Source organism: Emydura macquarii, unplaced genomic scaffold (assembly GCF_026122565.2).
Source record: "Emydura macquarii macquarii isolate MOO-44397 ecotype Brisbane River unplaced genomic scaffold, CSIRO-AGI_Emac_v2 contig_916, whole genome shotgun sequence".
Lineage (NCBI taxonomy): Eukaryota > Metazoa > Chordata > Testudines > Chelidae > Emydura > Emydura macquarii.
In genome coordinates this window covers 95,281-110,651 of record NW_027131053.1, presented here as the reverse complement: position 1 = coordinate 110,651, position 15,371 = coordinate 95,281, and the positions used below count along the sequence as shown (strand labels likewise).

At 47.7% G+C, this 15,371-nt stretch overlaps 1 protein-coding gene across 1 annotated transcript; it reads right to left on the bottom strand.

Moving 5' to 3' along the window:
* Window positions 1-9,454: 9,454 nt before the first annotated feature.
* On the bottom strand, window positions 9,455-10,393 carry LOC137149930 (olfactory receptor 52P1-like). The gene has a single exon (XM_067543582.1). The coding sequence runs from the start codon at window positions 10,391-10,393 to the stop codon at window positions 9,455-9,457; it is 939 nt and encodes a 312-aa protein (XP_067399683.1).
* Window positions 10,394-15,371: the final 4,978 nt, after the last annotated feature.

Here is a 15,371-nt window from a genome sequence, read left to right as displayed (position 1 = left end):
TTCCTCATTCTCCTCTCTATTTGACTCTTTTCTTCCTCTCTGCCATCACAAGATTCCTATCTCTGCCCTCCACCAGGCACCAATAGTCTCTTCTAGTCCTGTGTCTCCCCAAATCACTCACTCTAAATTCTTACCTAGCAGACACTGGGAGTTTTCCCCTCTGCTTTGTCCCCCGCAAAGCCATGAAATCTGCCCTCATTTATCACTTCATTTTGGTACACACATTGTACACAGACTGGGGAGAAAATAAACATAAAGTCTATTTCAAAGAAAAATCACATAGGCAAAGATGAAGGATGGAAGAATCCCATGCACTGCTACAGACTAGGGACCAACTGGCTAGGCAGCAGTTCGGCAGAAAAGGACCTGATGAAATGGTGAAGAAAAGCAAACATAGATGAGTTACACAGAAAATAAACAAAGACACAACCTCAGGCTTTCCCATTCTATTCACATCAGATTCTCTTTTCTAATGCAATTTACCTGTTGTCTCTGAAGAATTTCCCACCTGTACTCTGTCTCTCTGACTTCTTAACTAGAAGATACTTGGAATTACCCTCTCTGCTTCCTCCCCAAAAAAGCCATGAAATCTGCCCGTAATTATCAGTTCATTTTGGGACACACATTGGACAGAGACTGGGGTCAAAATAACAAAAAGTTTATTTAATAGAAAAATCACAAGTGCAAAGATGAAATAGTGAGGAAAAGAAAACATAAACGAGTTACAGAGATAATAAACAAAAACGCAACCTCAGGCATTCCACATCTCTACTAGCCAAGTTCCCTGTAGTCTGTGAAGAGTTACCCACGTGCCCTCTGTCAACAAGGGTATTCAGTGTTTCCCAGACATCATCCTGATTAGCTGCCACAGAGTGGAATAAATGTGACATTTTGGGCATCGCCCAGACCAGTAAATGGGTCTGTCACCACCTGCCTTGTAATCTTAGGGACCTTAACGCTGCGCTGTTATGGCTCACGGCCCTGCACCAGTAACCAGCCCACAAGCACAATGACCTCACCCTGGCTTCCAGCAGCCAACTAAACCATGCAGGGAGGTACTAAGAGCCTCTGCAAATCCTTTGCCTCTCGTTCCCATCAAATGGAAGTCCAGAAGTGATGGGAAACATATTCGAGTTTTCTCCATTTGCTCCCATGCTGGTGGAGGACACTATTTGAAGGACATTACTGCCCGGGAAGTAGTGGGAGTTTAAAGAAGTCTGGCTGGAGGGGCAGGTCCTGAATTCAGGAGAGCTGTGACTATCCACAAGGGGCACTCTGGAGCGGCCTGGCTGCCGTCATTTTCTATTTTTAGTTTGAAACATCTGCCAACCCTCCGGCAGGGCACAAGTACCAGGACTGAGGTTCTGATTTTGAATTTGATTGTATGCTCATAGCTTTATTGCTAATGGGGAGCAACTCCTGCAGGGGCTTGTAGCACAGCCTGGATTAAATAAAAAAAGCTGTGTATCTAATGAAAACTTTCTTTTGCTTTTTTTTGATGTAGAGACCAATGTGTTTGTAGTAAGAAGTGAGAGCTTAAGACCTGTAAAACAGGCTAAAGGCCTAAGTGAAAAAAGCCAAGTGAACAGGAGTATAAGTGGAAAAAAACAAGCTGACTGAAATTGGCACAAAAAAGGGCTGATACTGCAAAACATATATATTGCCAAAATATTAAAACGAAAATTATGTAGCAGGTATAGGAGGTACCAAGATACTAACTCCCGAAAATGACACTTTGATTAATAGAAATGACTAAAAGGTGATACATGGAGTTGTTTCGCCCGAATCAGCCAAGTAATGGAAGAAGGTGGGATTAGACTACGTCAAGAGGGTGGCAAGTACCTATGTCAAAGGGGACAGAACAAAATTGTATGAAACAATGTATAAAAGAGGGTGTCAAAGGGGGCAAAGCTGTCCGGTCTAGGGGATAATGGAAAGTCCTGCCGTTGGGACGTGGCCATTGTAACGCCACCTATACGAAACTTATACTCTGAGATACTCTGTAGGTCACTTTTTATTGTGCCGCACGCAATAAACCTGGCCTGGGTGCCTTCGTTGCTCAGGTAATCCGTGGTCGTGTCGATTCATTTGATCGTGAGAGCCGTCTTGGTTTCCTGATCAGAGCTGGGACAGCATCTGCACAGGGACACACGCACACAGGCTACACTGATAAACACCCGTGGCCAACACACCATACCACAGTGTTAATAACAAAAGCTGTTTCAATCACTAGCTTGGGCTAGTTTCGGGCTAGTTTTAAGGGACTTTAAGCCATGGATGCAGTAGAAATCTGGCAACTCTGCGTAGGGCAGAGTTAGTGAGAGAGCAGCCACACGAGTGGAGCTGGGGGCAGAGCAGCAGCAGCCAGAACCAGAGGGGCCAGAAGTAACATGGCAGCCAAGCGTGGTGAGCGGCTGGGGAGAGCAGCGCAGGGCCCTGGGCAGAGGCCCCACTGCAGGGAGACATTGCCATATAAGAAGGCCTTGTTGGCTGGACTTGAATGGGCGGTGGGGGGAGACGTTACCCTAATGGGGGGGCCGATGCTGGGGAGAAGAAGCCACTGACGATACTGCAGGTTTCTGACTCTAGGTGGCTTTCCATCGGTCCCTGTGTGAGCAGGGTTCTTGCTCAGTTTGATGAACAGGTGCTTCACTTTCACACAGCCAAAGACAAAGGAAGAAACTCCAAGGCTGAACTTCTTTATCACACGTTCAGTGACCCAGCTGGAGCCTGAGGGCATCTGGCCACCACCAGAGCAGGCGTCATACTCTTGGCATCAGCACAGCACAACCAGGGCATCACAGGGGATCCTGTGACGTGTAAGGCACAGATTCTGAATTTTTCTTACATCCCAGAGACTGCCAATTAGGGGGTCACTGTGCCCACAGGGCAGGGCTCTTTCTTTCTTTTAACTTTCCCAATTTTTTCCTTATTTTTCTTACAGCTGCTGTTTAACAAGTTGTATCAGGTTTGAACTTAATGTAGTGAGCAGCGGCTCAGGGACATGGCCAGGGAGGAGAGAGCCACCCTAGCCCCTGTCTTAAGTGAGCACGACGAGAGTCGGGGTCAAGCCTCCCAGGAATCCTGTGCCCAGTCTTGTCGGGGAAACAAAGACTCTGCCAGAGGGGAGAGAGGAAGGGGATGTTGATGATTCATGGTATTTGTAACGGAGTGGACTAGGTCTGAAGACCCCACCTCATCCTGGCCCAGGATAGAGCAGAAAAGAAGTCCTCCAAGAAGCATAGAATGGCTGCAGAGGAGCAGCCAATCAGGGGCCAGAAGGGCCATATGCATATAAAAGCAAACAGCAGAGGCAGAGCCTTCCTTCAGTTGCTGCCTGAAGCTCGAAGAGGGAGGACCTGATGTCTGGCTGGCTAGAAGATCAGCTGCCCTGAGACAGGTCACTGCAGACAGAACTGAGGGTAAAGAAGGCTGCTAAAGACCAGGTGCCTGACTGGCTAGAAAAGTAGCAGGACCATGAACATGTCAGTGCGGGCATGCTTAGCCCAGGGTACTAAGCCCAGAATCTAGCCAGACCAGTTGAGGGTACCATGATGGGCCCAGATGCTTTGGTTGCAGACTGAGCCCAGGGAGGACTGCCAAAAGGACAGACGAACTCAGGGAATGAGATGGGCACCTGTTGGGTTGTCAATGAAGGCAGTGCCTCCAAAAGAAAGACTTAGTGCTATGCCCCCATCGCAGGACCATGAAAAGAACTAAAGACTGTATACCCCGGAATGGGGGACAGTGTATGTGGCTCAGCCGGAGGGCTGAATCACCAATGACCCTCCAAGAGAACCATTGGCCAGGGGGACCTGTGGGAGGTGGTTGCCACCCATTGTAAGACCTAAGAAAGGTTAGGGGCCAGTAGGGATGCAGAGATATGTAGGGGGAAGGCAGGATTCACCTCCTGGAGCACAAGGTGAGCACAAAAGAGGTGGCTGCTCTGCATGTTGGGTGAGTGCCATGGTAACTATCCCAATTCTGGTGACGTCCGCCAAGACCGACTCCCAGCAAGTCTCAGTTATTCCAATCACATCATAGCTCCTCGTCTGTGCCAGGACTTCCAATTCCTCCCGCTTGTTTCCCAGGCTTCTTGTGTTCATGTACAGCACCTAAGACAACGAGCCGATTGCCCTACTTTCTCACTATGAGTCAGAAACTGAAATGCCAAAGTTTCTAAGAGAGCCCTGCGCGGGACTAGCCCTCCAGCACCCCATGTGGGTGTGGGATATCATCCCATAGTGGCGGGGGAATCTGGTTCTCTCCTTTAGCCGCTCCGTCTGGGTGTGCACAGCCCTTCTGCATGAGTCCCAGTCACCCGGCGCTGACAGCTGGAGATCTTAAAAGTAGAAACCGACACAACTTGCTCCACCCTTTACATTCTCCCACGCCTCTCGTAGTCTGGGAACCGCTGCTCTAAACAGATCTGAAGGAAAGCCACTGCCCAGGAGAAGCACAAGAAATGTCGGTTGGAATGATTGGCCATTTTTCCAGCTCCTTCATACAGCTCCTCGGCACTCGCAGTGCAGCGTTCAACGTATTTGGCTGAATGATGGTGAGCTAAACAGCAGCTCCCTGTAAGCAATGAAAGTGATTGGAAAGCTGTGCAATTATTCTGTCGAGATGCCTGTAAATATGTTCATGTATAAAAATCTTTCTGAGTCAGCAAGTCTTTCACCGTGTGACGGCCCTCGCTCGGGGTCCATTGGCAAGGGAGTGCTGCTTAGTAGCCAGGGCTTAGGCCTGTGACATGCTAGGGGCTGTGGAAAGGGATCCTGGGCCCTTCCACTGCACTGGGCTCAGGTCAAGGGCTCTTGGAGGTCTTTCAGTGCTCTGGCAGCTAGGGATGACAAGGTGGCCCTCCCTGGGCCACTTCCAGCCACCGTCCCTAGACCGCTGCCTGGGGCAAGGCAAGTTGAGGGGCGTCTGCTCACTAAAAGCCAACTTCTGGCAACTGCGTGTAACAAGGTCTTTCTCCTTTCCTCATGGGAAGCAACTGCCTCCTCCTGGGGTACGGCCCGTCCTGGGCCAGCTCAGTCCAAGGGCTTTCCCCCACTGGTGTAGTCCACACTAAAAAATAAAGGGATCAGTGAATTTCAGAGTCACCAGAGAGGGCAATGCTTCCTCTCAGGATGTCCCTGCAGCAGGCTTCCCTTTCCTCAGGGTGGGACCTTCAGGCAGTTGTTTAGGAGGAGATTCTGCCTTCCCTCAGCTTGTCTCTCCTGGAGTGACCAACACCAGTTCTGTTCTCCCCCCCCAAGAGCTCTTCCCCTGCCTTTGAAGTCCTCCTCCACTTGGTGCATTTGCTATAGGTGCAGTAGACTGGTTCTGGCTGGGCCCAGCGCAGTTCCTTCCCCCTGGTTGCCCAGTGTGGGGTCTGTACACCCCATCACACACCTTCACATAGCTCCTCAGAATGGCACTTGCCTTCCTCAAGTGCTTTTCTTCAGCCTTGATTTGCCTGCCCCATTTTCCTGATAATTTACTTGCTGCATGTCTGTCTCTTTTGAACTCAGTTTGAAACGTGGCTACAAGTTAGTGGCATTGGGAAGCAAGAATGCTGCTTTGTTGAGGTCTGTGTTGTTGGACTGTCACAGTTTTTCCAGCATCTTTCTTTGGTGCACAATGAGAAAAAACAAACTAAAATTTTCCATTCATTTCTTCAATGCTGAAGGCTGGTGGCCTTCAACAGCATTTTTGCTCAGAAGAATTATTTCTGAGGGTGCCTTCATTATGTCTGAACACCGAAATCTGATAGGAAGGAGCAATTTATGCTGGTTGTTGATAAATTGTATAGTCAGTTACTGGAACATGCTTTCGTTTGTTATGAAATTGTTCAAGAGGCCAAATTAACGTCACTCAGGTTTACTGCTAAAATCCAACAATAAAATAGTGCAGGAAAATGGTTTTATACAATACAAGTCTCTGGGAAGCTGTCTCATGTAGTGATTTTACATTCGCCTTACGCAGAACGTGTCCTCCCCAGCGTGACACATTTCTGTTGTTACATTGATGTGATGGTTTTACAAGTTACACGTCACTAAAATCCACCCCATCAGTCTGTCTCAGTTCCCTAATTCAAGCAAGGGGATGATCCCGCTGTGTTGGCTTCTGCATTGCCCTGGTGGAATCAGAGACCAAAAGGCTCTGAGTCCTTGCTCCAGTTCCCTTTACCCGGAGACATGCCTGCCCTCCAGGCCTCCCTTTCCACTATCCCATGTGGCAGAGTTTCTAGAATCCCAACAAAAGGAACCCAGGATTCCTGGGAAGCTTAAAACTCCCAATAAAACCAATTACAATGTATTAAACTGCAGTATGACAGGGTTAGACCAGATGGCTACCAGAAAGTGTTACTATTTCAATTCCGGGAAGTGGGCGGGCCTGTGTTAAAGGCCCCTCCCACAGCCTAAGGAAGGACGGTGGATCCCCAGAGAGTCATGGAAGCCACATGCCCGCTGGTAAGCTGTGGAGTCCTGCCTCCTGGTCCATTTGCCCTCCCTCAGTATAGCCACACAGTTCGGAGAAGGGGGTGAAAGTCGCCCAGGGCTGCGGAGCAAGCTGCACCCTGTCCCTGGCCCCTCAGAGTTAGACAGGAAAGTGTGAAATTTGTCCCACAGCGTAAGGGGATCCAGGGTCACAGAATCCCAGACATCCTCCAGCCCAGTCCCTGTGTCGGCCCCGCAGCCAGCTCAGATGGGCAGACAGGGGCTGATCCCTGATGTGACACCTCCGCTGTGGGTGCTGCACTACCCAGCTCACCCCAGGATCAGTAAATTCCTTTTCCCCGGTAGCTGAGAAGGGCTTTCTCTAGGTTAATTAACACACCTATAGCCAATCGAGGCCCTGCCCAGGCCTTGTTAAAAGCCTCTCTTTCAGAGAGAGGGTGCGGCTGAAGTTGTGGGAGTGAGGGGAGCTACCAGAGTGTGGGAGCAGGTAAGACGCTGTCAGGATCCAGGAGGTTTTCGAAGAAGGAGCAGAACGCTGGCAGGAGAGAACCTGCAGGTACAAAGACTGTGGGAGAGAAATCCTGCCTGAAGAGGGCAAAGGCCCTTATCCAGACCGAAAAGTCTAAGGAAGAGACCTGGCTAGAAGGGAAATATTGAACTGGACATTTGGTTCGGCACTACCACGCCCATTGGGGCTGTCAGGGTTCCAGAGCCTACCCAGGCAAGGAGGCCAGGAAGAGCCCCTGTCTGGGCAGGGTGTGGACATTATGTCAAGTGGCCCGGGGAAGTAACCCTCGGAAGCTAGCAGCTTTCCTGAACCCACTGTTCCAGGCTGCTACTTGTAGGGTCCCTGGGTTGGGGCCTGGAGTTGAGGGTGGGACCGGGCCCCCCACGGGCAATTCATGGAGGGGCAAGAGCCGCAGCAAAGAGCAAAGGGCCTGTGAGAACCAGAGAAAGGACCGGGAGCCAGAGGAGAGTGGCCATCCTAGAGAGGCTGTGTTACCCTCCCTCACCTCTGGAGGGTGGAAGAACACTAAAGGGTGAAGCAATTCCCTGACCTACCACAAGAAGGAAGCGCTGGACCCCCCGAGGTAGAGGAAGAGCTTTGCCACACCACGTATAGGTTAAAACAAGCAGCTATAAGAAAAATAAGGAAAAAAAGGGGAAGGTTAAAAGAATGAAGGAGCCCAGCCCCGTGGGAATGGGGACCCCCAACCGACAGTCTCTGGGATATAAGAAAACTTTACACCTTACACCTCCCAGTTCTCCCTCCCTGACTCTGGCTGTGCTGCACTGATGCCAGGAATAAGACGCCAGCTCTGGCGGTGGCCACACGCCCTCAGGCTCCAGCTGGGTCACTGTACGTGTGATAAAGAAGTTCAGCCTTGTTGTTTTGTCAGTGGCTTCTTCTCCCCAGAACTGGCCCCATCAGAGTCACATCTCCCTCCCCCACCCAAGACCAGCCTACAAGGACTTCTTGTCTGGCAGCTCCTACCTGCAGTGGGCCCTCTGCCTAGGGCCCCACCTTGTTCTCCCCAGCCACTCACCACGCTCAGCTGCCATGTTACTTGTGGCATGGCCGGCCACCGCTATCCCAACTCTGTCCCCACAGATCCCCTCTGATCACACCTTGTGATGGCAGAGAGGGGCAAAAAGTCAAAGATGGACTCAGAGCAGCCTGGAAGGCCTTAGCTTTAGGATCGCGGGTCTCCGGGAGCAGAGGATTTGCATCCACCGAGCGGTGGGGATGACCGAACAAGAATACAAACAGGGCTTTAACTGAAGCAATATGGCTCACTTATTTAGTCATTAATATTAAGTAAAGCGCATAAACATAACTAATACAAACATAAAACCAGAGAAAAATACAAAGGCCTAATATCTTCCTATGCATGCAATCATTTCTTATAATACATAATCCTGTATTGATCGTTTACAGACAGATGGTCGCTTGCAAACTCTCTTTTATAATACACAGTTCTATTACTTACTACCTCGTGCTTACAGACAGATGATCGTTTCTAAACTCCTTGTTACCTTATATAGACAGATAAACAGACAGATGGTCGCTTGTTATCTTAAAGCAAGTGTACTCTCATACATTACCCAGAACGCATTTTCTTCCAAGCCCCTTGGGACGAGTTGAGTCTGATAAGTGTTAGCCGTCCCTCAGACAATGCTGGTTCATAGAAGGGCTCGGTCCAGCTACCGAGGATCCCAGCAGGCAGCAGTCCAGAGTGCGACTGACACTCTGGATTTAAGTAACCACAGGCTGATCACCAAACTGATCAGCTTGTTACGAACCAGTGAACCGTGTCACTTCTGTGGTCAGTGTTGTTACGTCATGTGACATATTTACAGTGACCAGGTTGGCACGTTTTGTTTTTACCCAACCGGCTGTGGTCAGCTCAGTTGCGGTCAGCTCATCTGTTCTTATTTTTACTCTCTATTCGTGCTGTGCTAGCGTCCGGACTGCCCTTATCAGGTCCTTCCAGTCCTTTTCCCAAGCTATATACTTTACTATTCTATCTTAAAGCACAAATCCATTAACTATTCTTTCTATATTCTACAGTCCTGAATTCAGGAGAGTTGGGAAAATCCACAAACCCCATTAACTATTATTTTTATACTCTACGTCAAAGATGGAGGAGAGTGAGGAATGGTGAGAATCAACAACCATGGAAAATAGGTCTGAGAACATATAAGAAATTATGAGTGCTGGTGGTCTAGAATTCACAGAAAGGCCGAGTGACAGGGTATGTGAGGCTGAGGGATAACAAGTGATTCTGAAAGAGATCAGGTGATGGTTACACTGATGGAACTTAGCAATGGAGAGGGCAGTGCTTGGTGATGGAGTGATAAGACAGTAGCTGTGAGGAACTTCTGAAACTGTGAACTTCCTCAAGGCTGAGCTCAACCAAATTGGGACAGGGCACCCTTGATTAATGAGGAGACATCCATTTCCACTCCAATCACACAGGTTTTAAGTCATTTGACCCAGGCGATCACATTCTGCAGGTGTGTTTTCTCACTTTCTCCCAAAACTCTCTGGTTTTGACCCCATAAATGATAGGGTTGAGCATGGGGGGCGTAAGGAGATAGAGGTTGGTCAAGATGATATGAATGTGGGAAGCAATATCCTGACCAAACCTGTGTGTCAGGGTTGAGAAGAGGTTGGGAGTATAAGACATCAGTATCACACAGACGTGAGCTGTGCAGGTGTTGAGGGCTTTCTGGTGGGCTTTCTTAGAGGATATCCTGAGGACGGCCCTGATTATCAGCCCGTAAGACAGGCCAATGAGTGTCAGGTCTAACCCGATGATCATAAATGTTATCAGCAGAGTGTACAACCGGATGGCTGTGGTGTCCCCACACGACATCTTCAGCACAGCGTTGTGCTCACAGTATGTGTGGGGGATAACACGGTTGGAGCAGAATGGAAGCCTCCGCAGAAGCAGGGGCCCAGGCAGAACCAAGAGAACAGATCGTAGCAAACACACTAGCCCTAGCTTAGCGATTCGTGTGTTGGTGAGGACGGTGGCGTATCTCAGAGGGTCACATATGGCGACATAGCGATCGAAGGCCATTGTCACGAGGACGGCTGAGTGCACACCAGTAAGGAAGTAAAGGAAGAAAATCTGGGTGACGCAGCCATCCACGGTGATGCTTTTGAAACCAAACCAAAATATGCACATTGCCTTTGGCACGACACAGGTAGATATACCAATCTCTGTGAGCGCCAACATGCAGAAAAGCAGGTACATGGGCTTGTGCAGGGTCTGCTCGTTAGTGACAACAAAGACAACCATGAAATTTCCCAACAGGATGATGATGTAGAACACAGAGAAAGGGATGGAAATCCAGATGTAATGAGCTTCCAGCCCCGGGATTCCCTTTAGGATGAATTCTGGTGGGCCAAAGGAGGTAAGGTTGAAAGCTGACATGAGATGGTTGAGATGCTGATCAGGATCTGAAATGCTTAGATTCCTGTGAAGGGAGAGAAGCCAGGTGAGGGGGGTTACACATGTGATAACAAATAGCACATTAAACATTTTATGTCTACAAACAATCTAGAAAGGGAAGTGAGCAGTGAGGTGGCAACATTATTCCTCTCTAGTCGGCACTGCTGAGGCAACATTTAGAGTATTGTGTCCAGATTTGGCTCCCCCACAACAGGAAGGATGTGGAGAAATTAGGTAGAGTCCAGTGGAGGGTAATAAAAATTATTAGGGGGCTGGGGAAGATGGACAGATGAAGGCAGGCTGTTCTCAGAGATAGCAAATGAAAGAAGTAGGAGAAATGGTCTCAAGTTGCAGTGGGGGAGGACTAGGTTGGATATTAGGAAAATCTTTTTCACCAGGAGGGTGCTGAAGCATTGGAAAGGGATACCTAGGGAGGTGGTAGTATCTCCATCCCTTGAGATTTTTAAGGTGTGGCTTGACAAAGCCCTGGCTGGGATGATTTATTTGGCTTTGGTACTGCTTTTAGCAGGGGGTTTGATGACTTCCTGAGATCCCATCCAAACCTAATATTCTATGATTCTATTATTTACAGATGACTCCAAATGATTTAGGCCATAGTCAAATCTAGAGATGTTCTCAGAGGAAGCAAACCAAGCCCAGTGAACGAGGAGCGTTATGAGAGATGACGTTCAATGTCAATAAGTGAAAGATATACTCCCACTAAAGGGAAAAAATTTAACTCCTCAATCAACTTAAAAGGTTCCAATTTAACTGTAAGAACTAAGGACAGAGACGTGGTGTCACATTAGACAGCACTGTGATACCCTGCACAAAGTGCAAGCATGGACAAAAACTAAGGAAAATGTTGGGACACAGGAAGGGTGGGATGGGGAATAATACCAAAAATACAGTGCCATGAGATCAAACAGGCAATCCTTCACCCTCCTCTGGACTCCTCTGAGCAGTACTGATCACCCTTCTCAAACAGGATATTGCAAAACAGAAGGGTTCAGGGAAGGGCAACAAGAAAGTTCAGGGGCCTGGAGAAACTCTCCTAGGGAAAGAGGCTGAAAAGCCTGGGATTGTTACCTTAGAAAGGAATGAAAGAAGAGGGGATTTGAGATGGGTCTATTAAATGCAGACTTTTAGAGAAGATATCAAGAATGTGTTCTCCGTGTCTCATAACAGAAGGTCAACAGTATATTCAATTAAAATGAAACATTGCAAATCCAAAACTCATTTAGTAAAAAAATGCTTTCTTCACTCAGTGCATAATTAGAGAAAAGGAACTCATTGCCAGAAGATGAAGTTGAGGCCAGGAGCTAAGGAAGAATCAGAAAGGTATTATGGACATTTTCAAGGATAGTAAGACTCTTCCTTTAAAATGGTACAGAAAAATAAATATCTAGGAAACCTATACACCGTGTTTTTCATGGCACAAGCCAATCTCTAGCTGTTAGGCATTAAGATGACACCCTCATGATGATCAAGTTATGCCCCCAACATCTTGTTCAGCAGCTCCTGGAGTTGTGGCTGTCAGAGAGATGACATTTGACTAGATGAACCATAGATTTGATCTACAATGTAATTCCTCTGTTGGAAATGAGCCAAGTGTTCCCTGTTGAAATACACATTATCTTGCGAGTCTGGTACTTTGTGCTCTGTTACTTGCCTTGTTTCTTTTTGTGAGACATGTTTTTGAATGCACCCAGCTTTCTCTCAGACATAACAAGTACAGTGGTTTCATTATTCTGCTTGTTAACTGACAGGGGTAAGTGGAGACACCTGTCAGCGACCCAGCTACTTACCCTTCTCATGCTTGAATACTGATAAAGTTGGGAGATGCCACAAAAATTGGGGCATCGTAAATAATGAAGAGCTCAGGTCACTGATTCTGAGTGATCTGGATTGGATGGTAAAATGTGTTGAAGCAAACAATATGTGTTCTAATATAGCTAGGTAGAAGTATATATCTAAGAACGGAGAAGGTAGGTGATGCTTACATGATGGGGGACTCTATTGTGGGAAGCAGTGACCCTGAACAAGATTGGAGGGGGGACATGAAGGGGTAATTTGCTAAACATGAGCTGCCAGTGTGACTCTGTGGCCAAAAGAGCTAATGTCATCCTGAGATGATAAACAGGGAAATCTCAGGTAGAGGTAGAAGAATTATTTTACCTCTTTCTTTTGCACAGGTGCAACTCCTGCTGGAATAATGTGTCCAGTTCTTGTATTCACAATTAAAGATGGGTGTTGATACAAAGAGATGGTTAAGAGGTGACTTAACAGACTACAAGTACCACACAGGGAACAAATATTGAATAATGGGCTTTTCATGCTACCATAGAAAGGTCTAACACCATCCAATGCCTGGAAGTTGAAGTTAGACAAACTCTGACTATAAATATGGTGTACACTTTTTGAACAGAGAAAGAAATTAACCATTGGGGCAATTTACCAAGGCTCAAGGCAGATTCTCCATCACTGAGAGTTTCTAAACCAAGGTTGGATATTTCTCTATAAGCTCTGCCCTAGGAATTCCTTGGGGGAAGGTCTCCGGCCTCTGCTATGCTGGAGGTCAGACTAGATGACCACAGTGGTCCATTCTGGCCTGGGGCTCTGGGAACATTTCCCTGTAGCACATACAGGAATCAACTGGAGGCATTTTGCCTACAAGCTACTGCCTGAACCTTACTGAAGGCATTTTTTAAAACTCATTGAGATTAATGGCTAACAGAGCTGGCTAAAAAATTATCCCAGAGAGTACCAGGTCTAGCATCTGCATCCCAGTAGCTGACTGTATCAGCCATTGGCCAGGGCTCCTGCACGTGGCAGCTGTATTTATCTAGGCACTGATTACCCAGTATTGCCAACTCTCATAGTATAATGTGCTTGCTCGTTGTTCCTGTGTAGCAGTCCCTGAAACCCCACATGAGCTTCTGTAGGGTGAAAGGAAGGAATGGAGGAGGAGCAGCCTACACAGCATGTGTACAGGTGAAGAGAACCCATCAGCAGCTCAGCATGTCCAAGAAAGGAGACAGGGACAGACCTAAAAGCTTTTGATACAGTCTCCAACAGTATTCTGATCAGCAAGTTAAAGAAGTATGGTTTGGATGAATGGACTATAAAATGGTTGGAGAGTTGGTTAGATTATCAGGCTTTATGTTTAGCTGGCTGCCGGTAACAAGTGGAGTTCCCCAGGGGTCGGTCCTGCAACCAATTTTATTCAACATCTTCATTAATGATCTGGAGGATGGGGTAGATTGCACCCTCAGCAAGTTTGCAGATGACACTAAGATAGGAAGAGTGGTAGATACCTTGAAGGGTATGGATAAGATACAGAGTGACCTAGACAAAAAGGAGGATTGAGCCAAACAAAATCTGATGAGGTTCAACAAGGACAAGTGCAGAGTCCTGCACTTAGGATGGAAGAATCCCATGCACAGCTACAGACTGGGAACCGATGGGCTAGGCAGCAGTTCTGCAGAAAAGGACCTGAAGGTGACAGTGGATAAGAAGCTGGATATGAGTCAGCAGTGTGCCCTGGTTGTCAAGAAGGCTAATAGCATATTGGGCTGCATTTTTAGGAGCATTGCCAGCAGATCGACGGAAGTGATTTTTCTCCTCTATTCAGCATTGGTGAGGACACATTTGGAGTATTGTGTCCAGTTTTGGGATCCCCACTAAAGAAGAACGTGGACAAGTTGGGGAGAGTCCAGCAGAGGACAACAAAAATGATGAGGGGGCTGGAGCACAAGACTTATGAGGAGAGGCTGAGAGAACTAGTCTTGTTTATTCTGCAAAAGAGAAGAATGAGGGGGGATTTGATAGCGGCCTTTAACTACCTGAAAGGGGTTTCCAGGGAGGACGGAGCTGGGATACTTTAGCCCTGGCTGGGATGGTTTAGCTGAAGTTAGTCCTGCTTTGAGCAGGAGGTTGGACTAGATAACCTGCTGAGGTCCCTTCCAACCCTCATCTTCTTTGATTCTATGACCTGGGGGGAGGGAGGAGATTTCATGAACTCTGAAAGGAGCCAGCTTCCTCAAAATGACACAAAGCTTTAGTGTATTTCCACCAGCTAGAAACCCAGATTTAACTTCCTGATGTTGCTTTTTCATTTTAGCAATAGCTGAAGTTGCCACGACCCTGTATTGCAACTGGTCACAGGAAGAGGGATTGGTTGGATTGAGAAAGTGTCAGAGACAATCTACTACAGTGTGTCCACGTTTCCTTAGAGTCTGAAACACCCACCTGCCCCAGAGATTGCAGGAGGGCCAGTTACACCTCTTTGGTGTGTGAATTAGGCAGGATGTCCATTCCCTATTTTGCCCTGTTTCAGGACTCTGCATCACTGCAATCTGGGTCCTGCAAGTCCTGCCCCACACACACACTGTGCGTTCCTGGGTCTCCTCCAGTGAGATTTCCAACACTGCCTGGTTTCCTTTAAACGAGACACATGCTTTTATTTGTACTGTATTTTGGTGCTTCATATCCTCTATAGAACCAGAGATGGAGGAGAAGAGAGAGAGCAGACTCCTAATTGTCTTACACCTCTACGCTGTGAATTTCAGATTTCATCTACTCTCCTGTCAGTGCTTCTCTGCACCAGATGAGCTCACACGTCCTTAGAGGCCACAGGACGACTCCATTAGAAGTCACAGGAGGCTGATGGCCAGTGAAAATCAGTCCAAGGGAACAAAAAGAGCAGACCCCCACAAAAATTTTTTCACCCTTATTGCTTTGAAGCTATAAGCTGTAAATTTAAGATTTCAGTTTATGCGGCACTCTGAGACAAGGTGGACAGAGAAGAGAGGGAATTCAAAAGACAGGGGCCCTGATTTTCGTCTCAGTGATGCCAGTGTCGATATGGAGTGAGCCACTGAAGGCCGAATGTGAGAAAAGAATCTGGGCAGTCTGTGAAGCCCTGTGTGAAACATTTCTGTTGTGAAATCTCAGGTAT

Excerpts from the sequence above, each read along its gene's own strand:
- LOC137149930 (XM_067543582.1), bottom strand. The coding sequence starts at position 10,393 with ATGTCAGCTTTCAACCTTACCTCCTTTGGCCCACCAGAATTCATCCTA.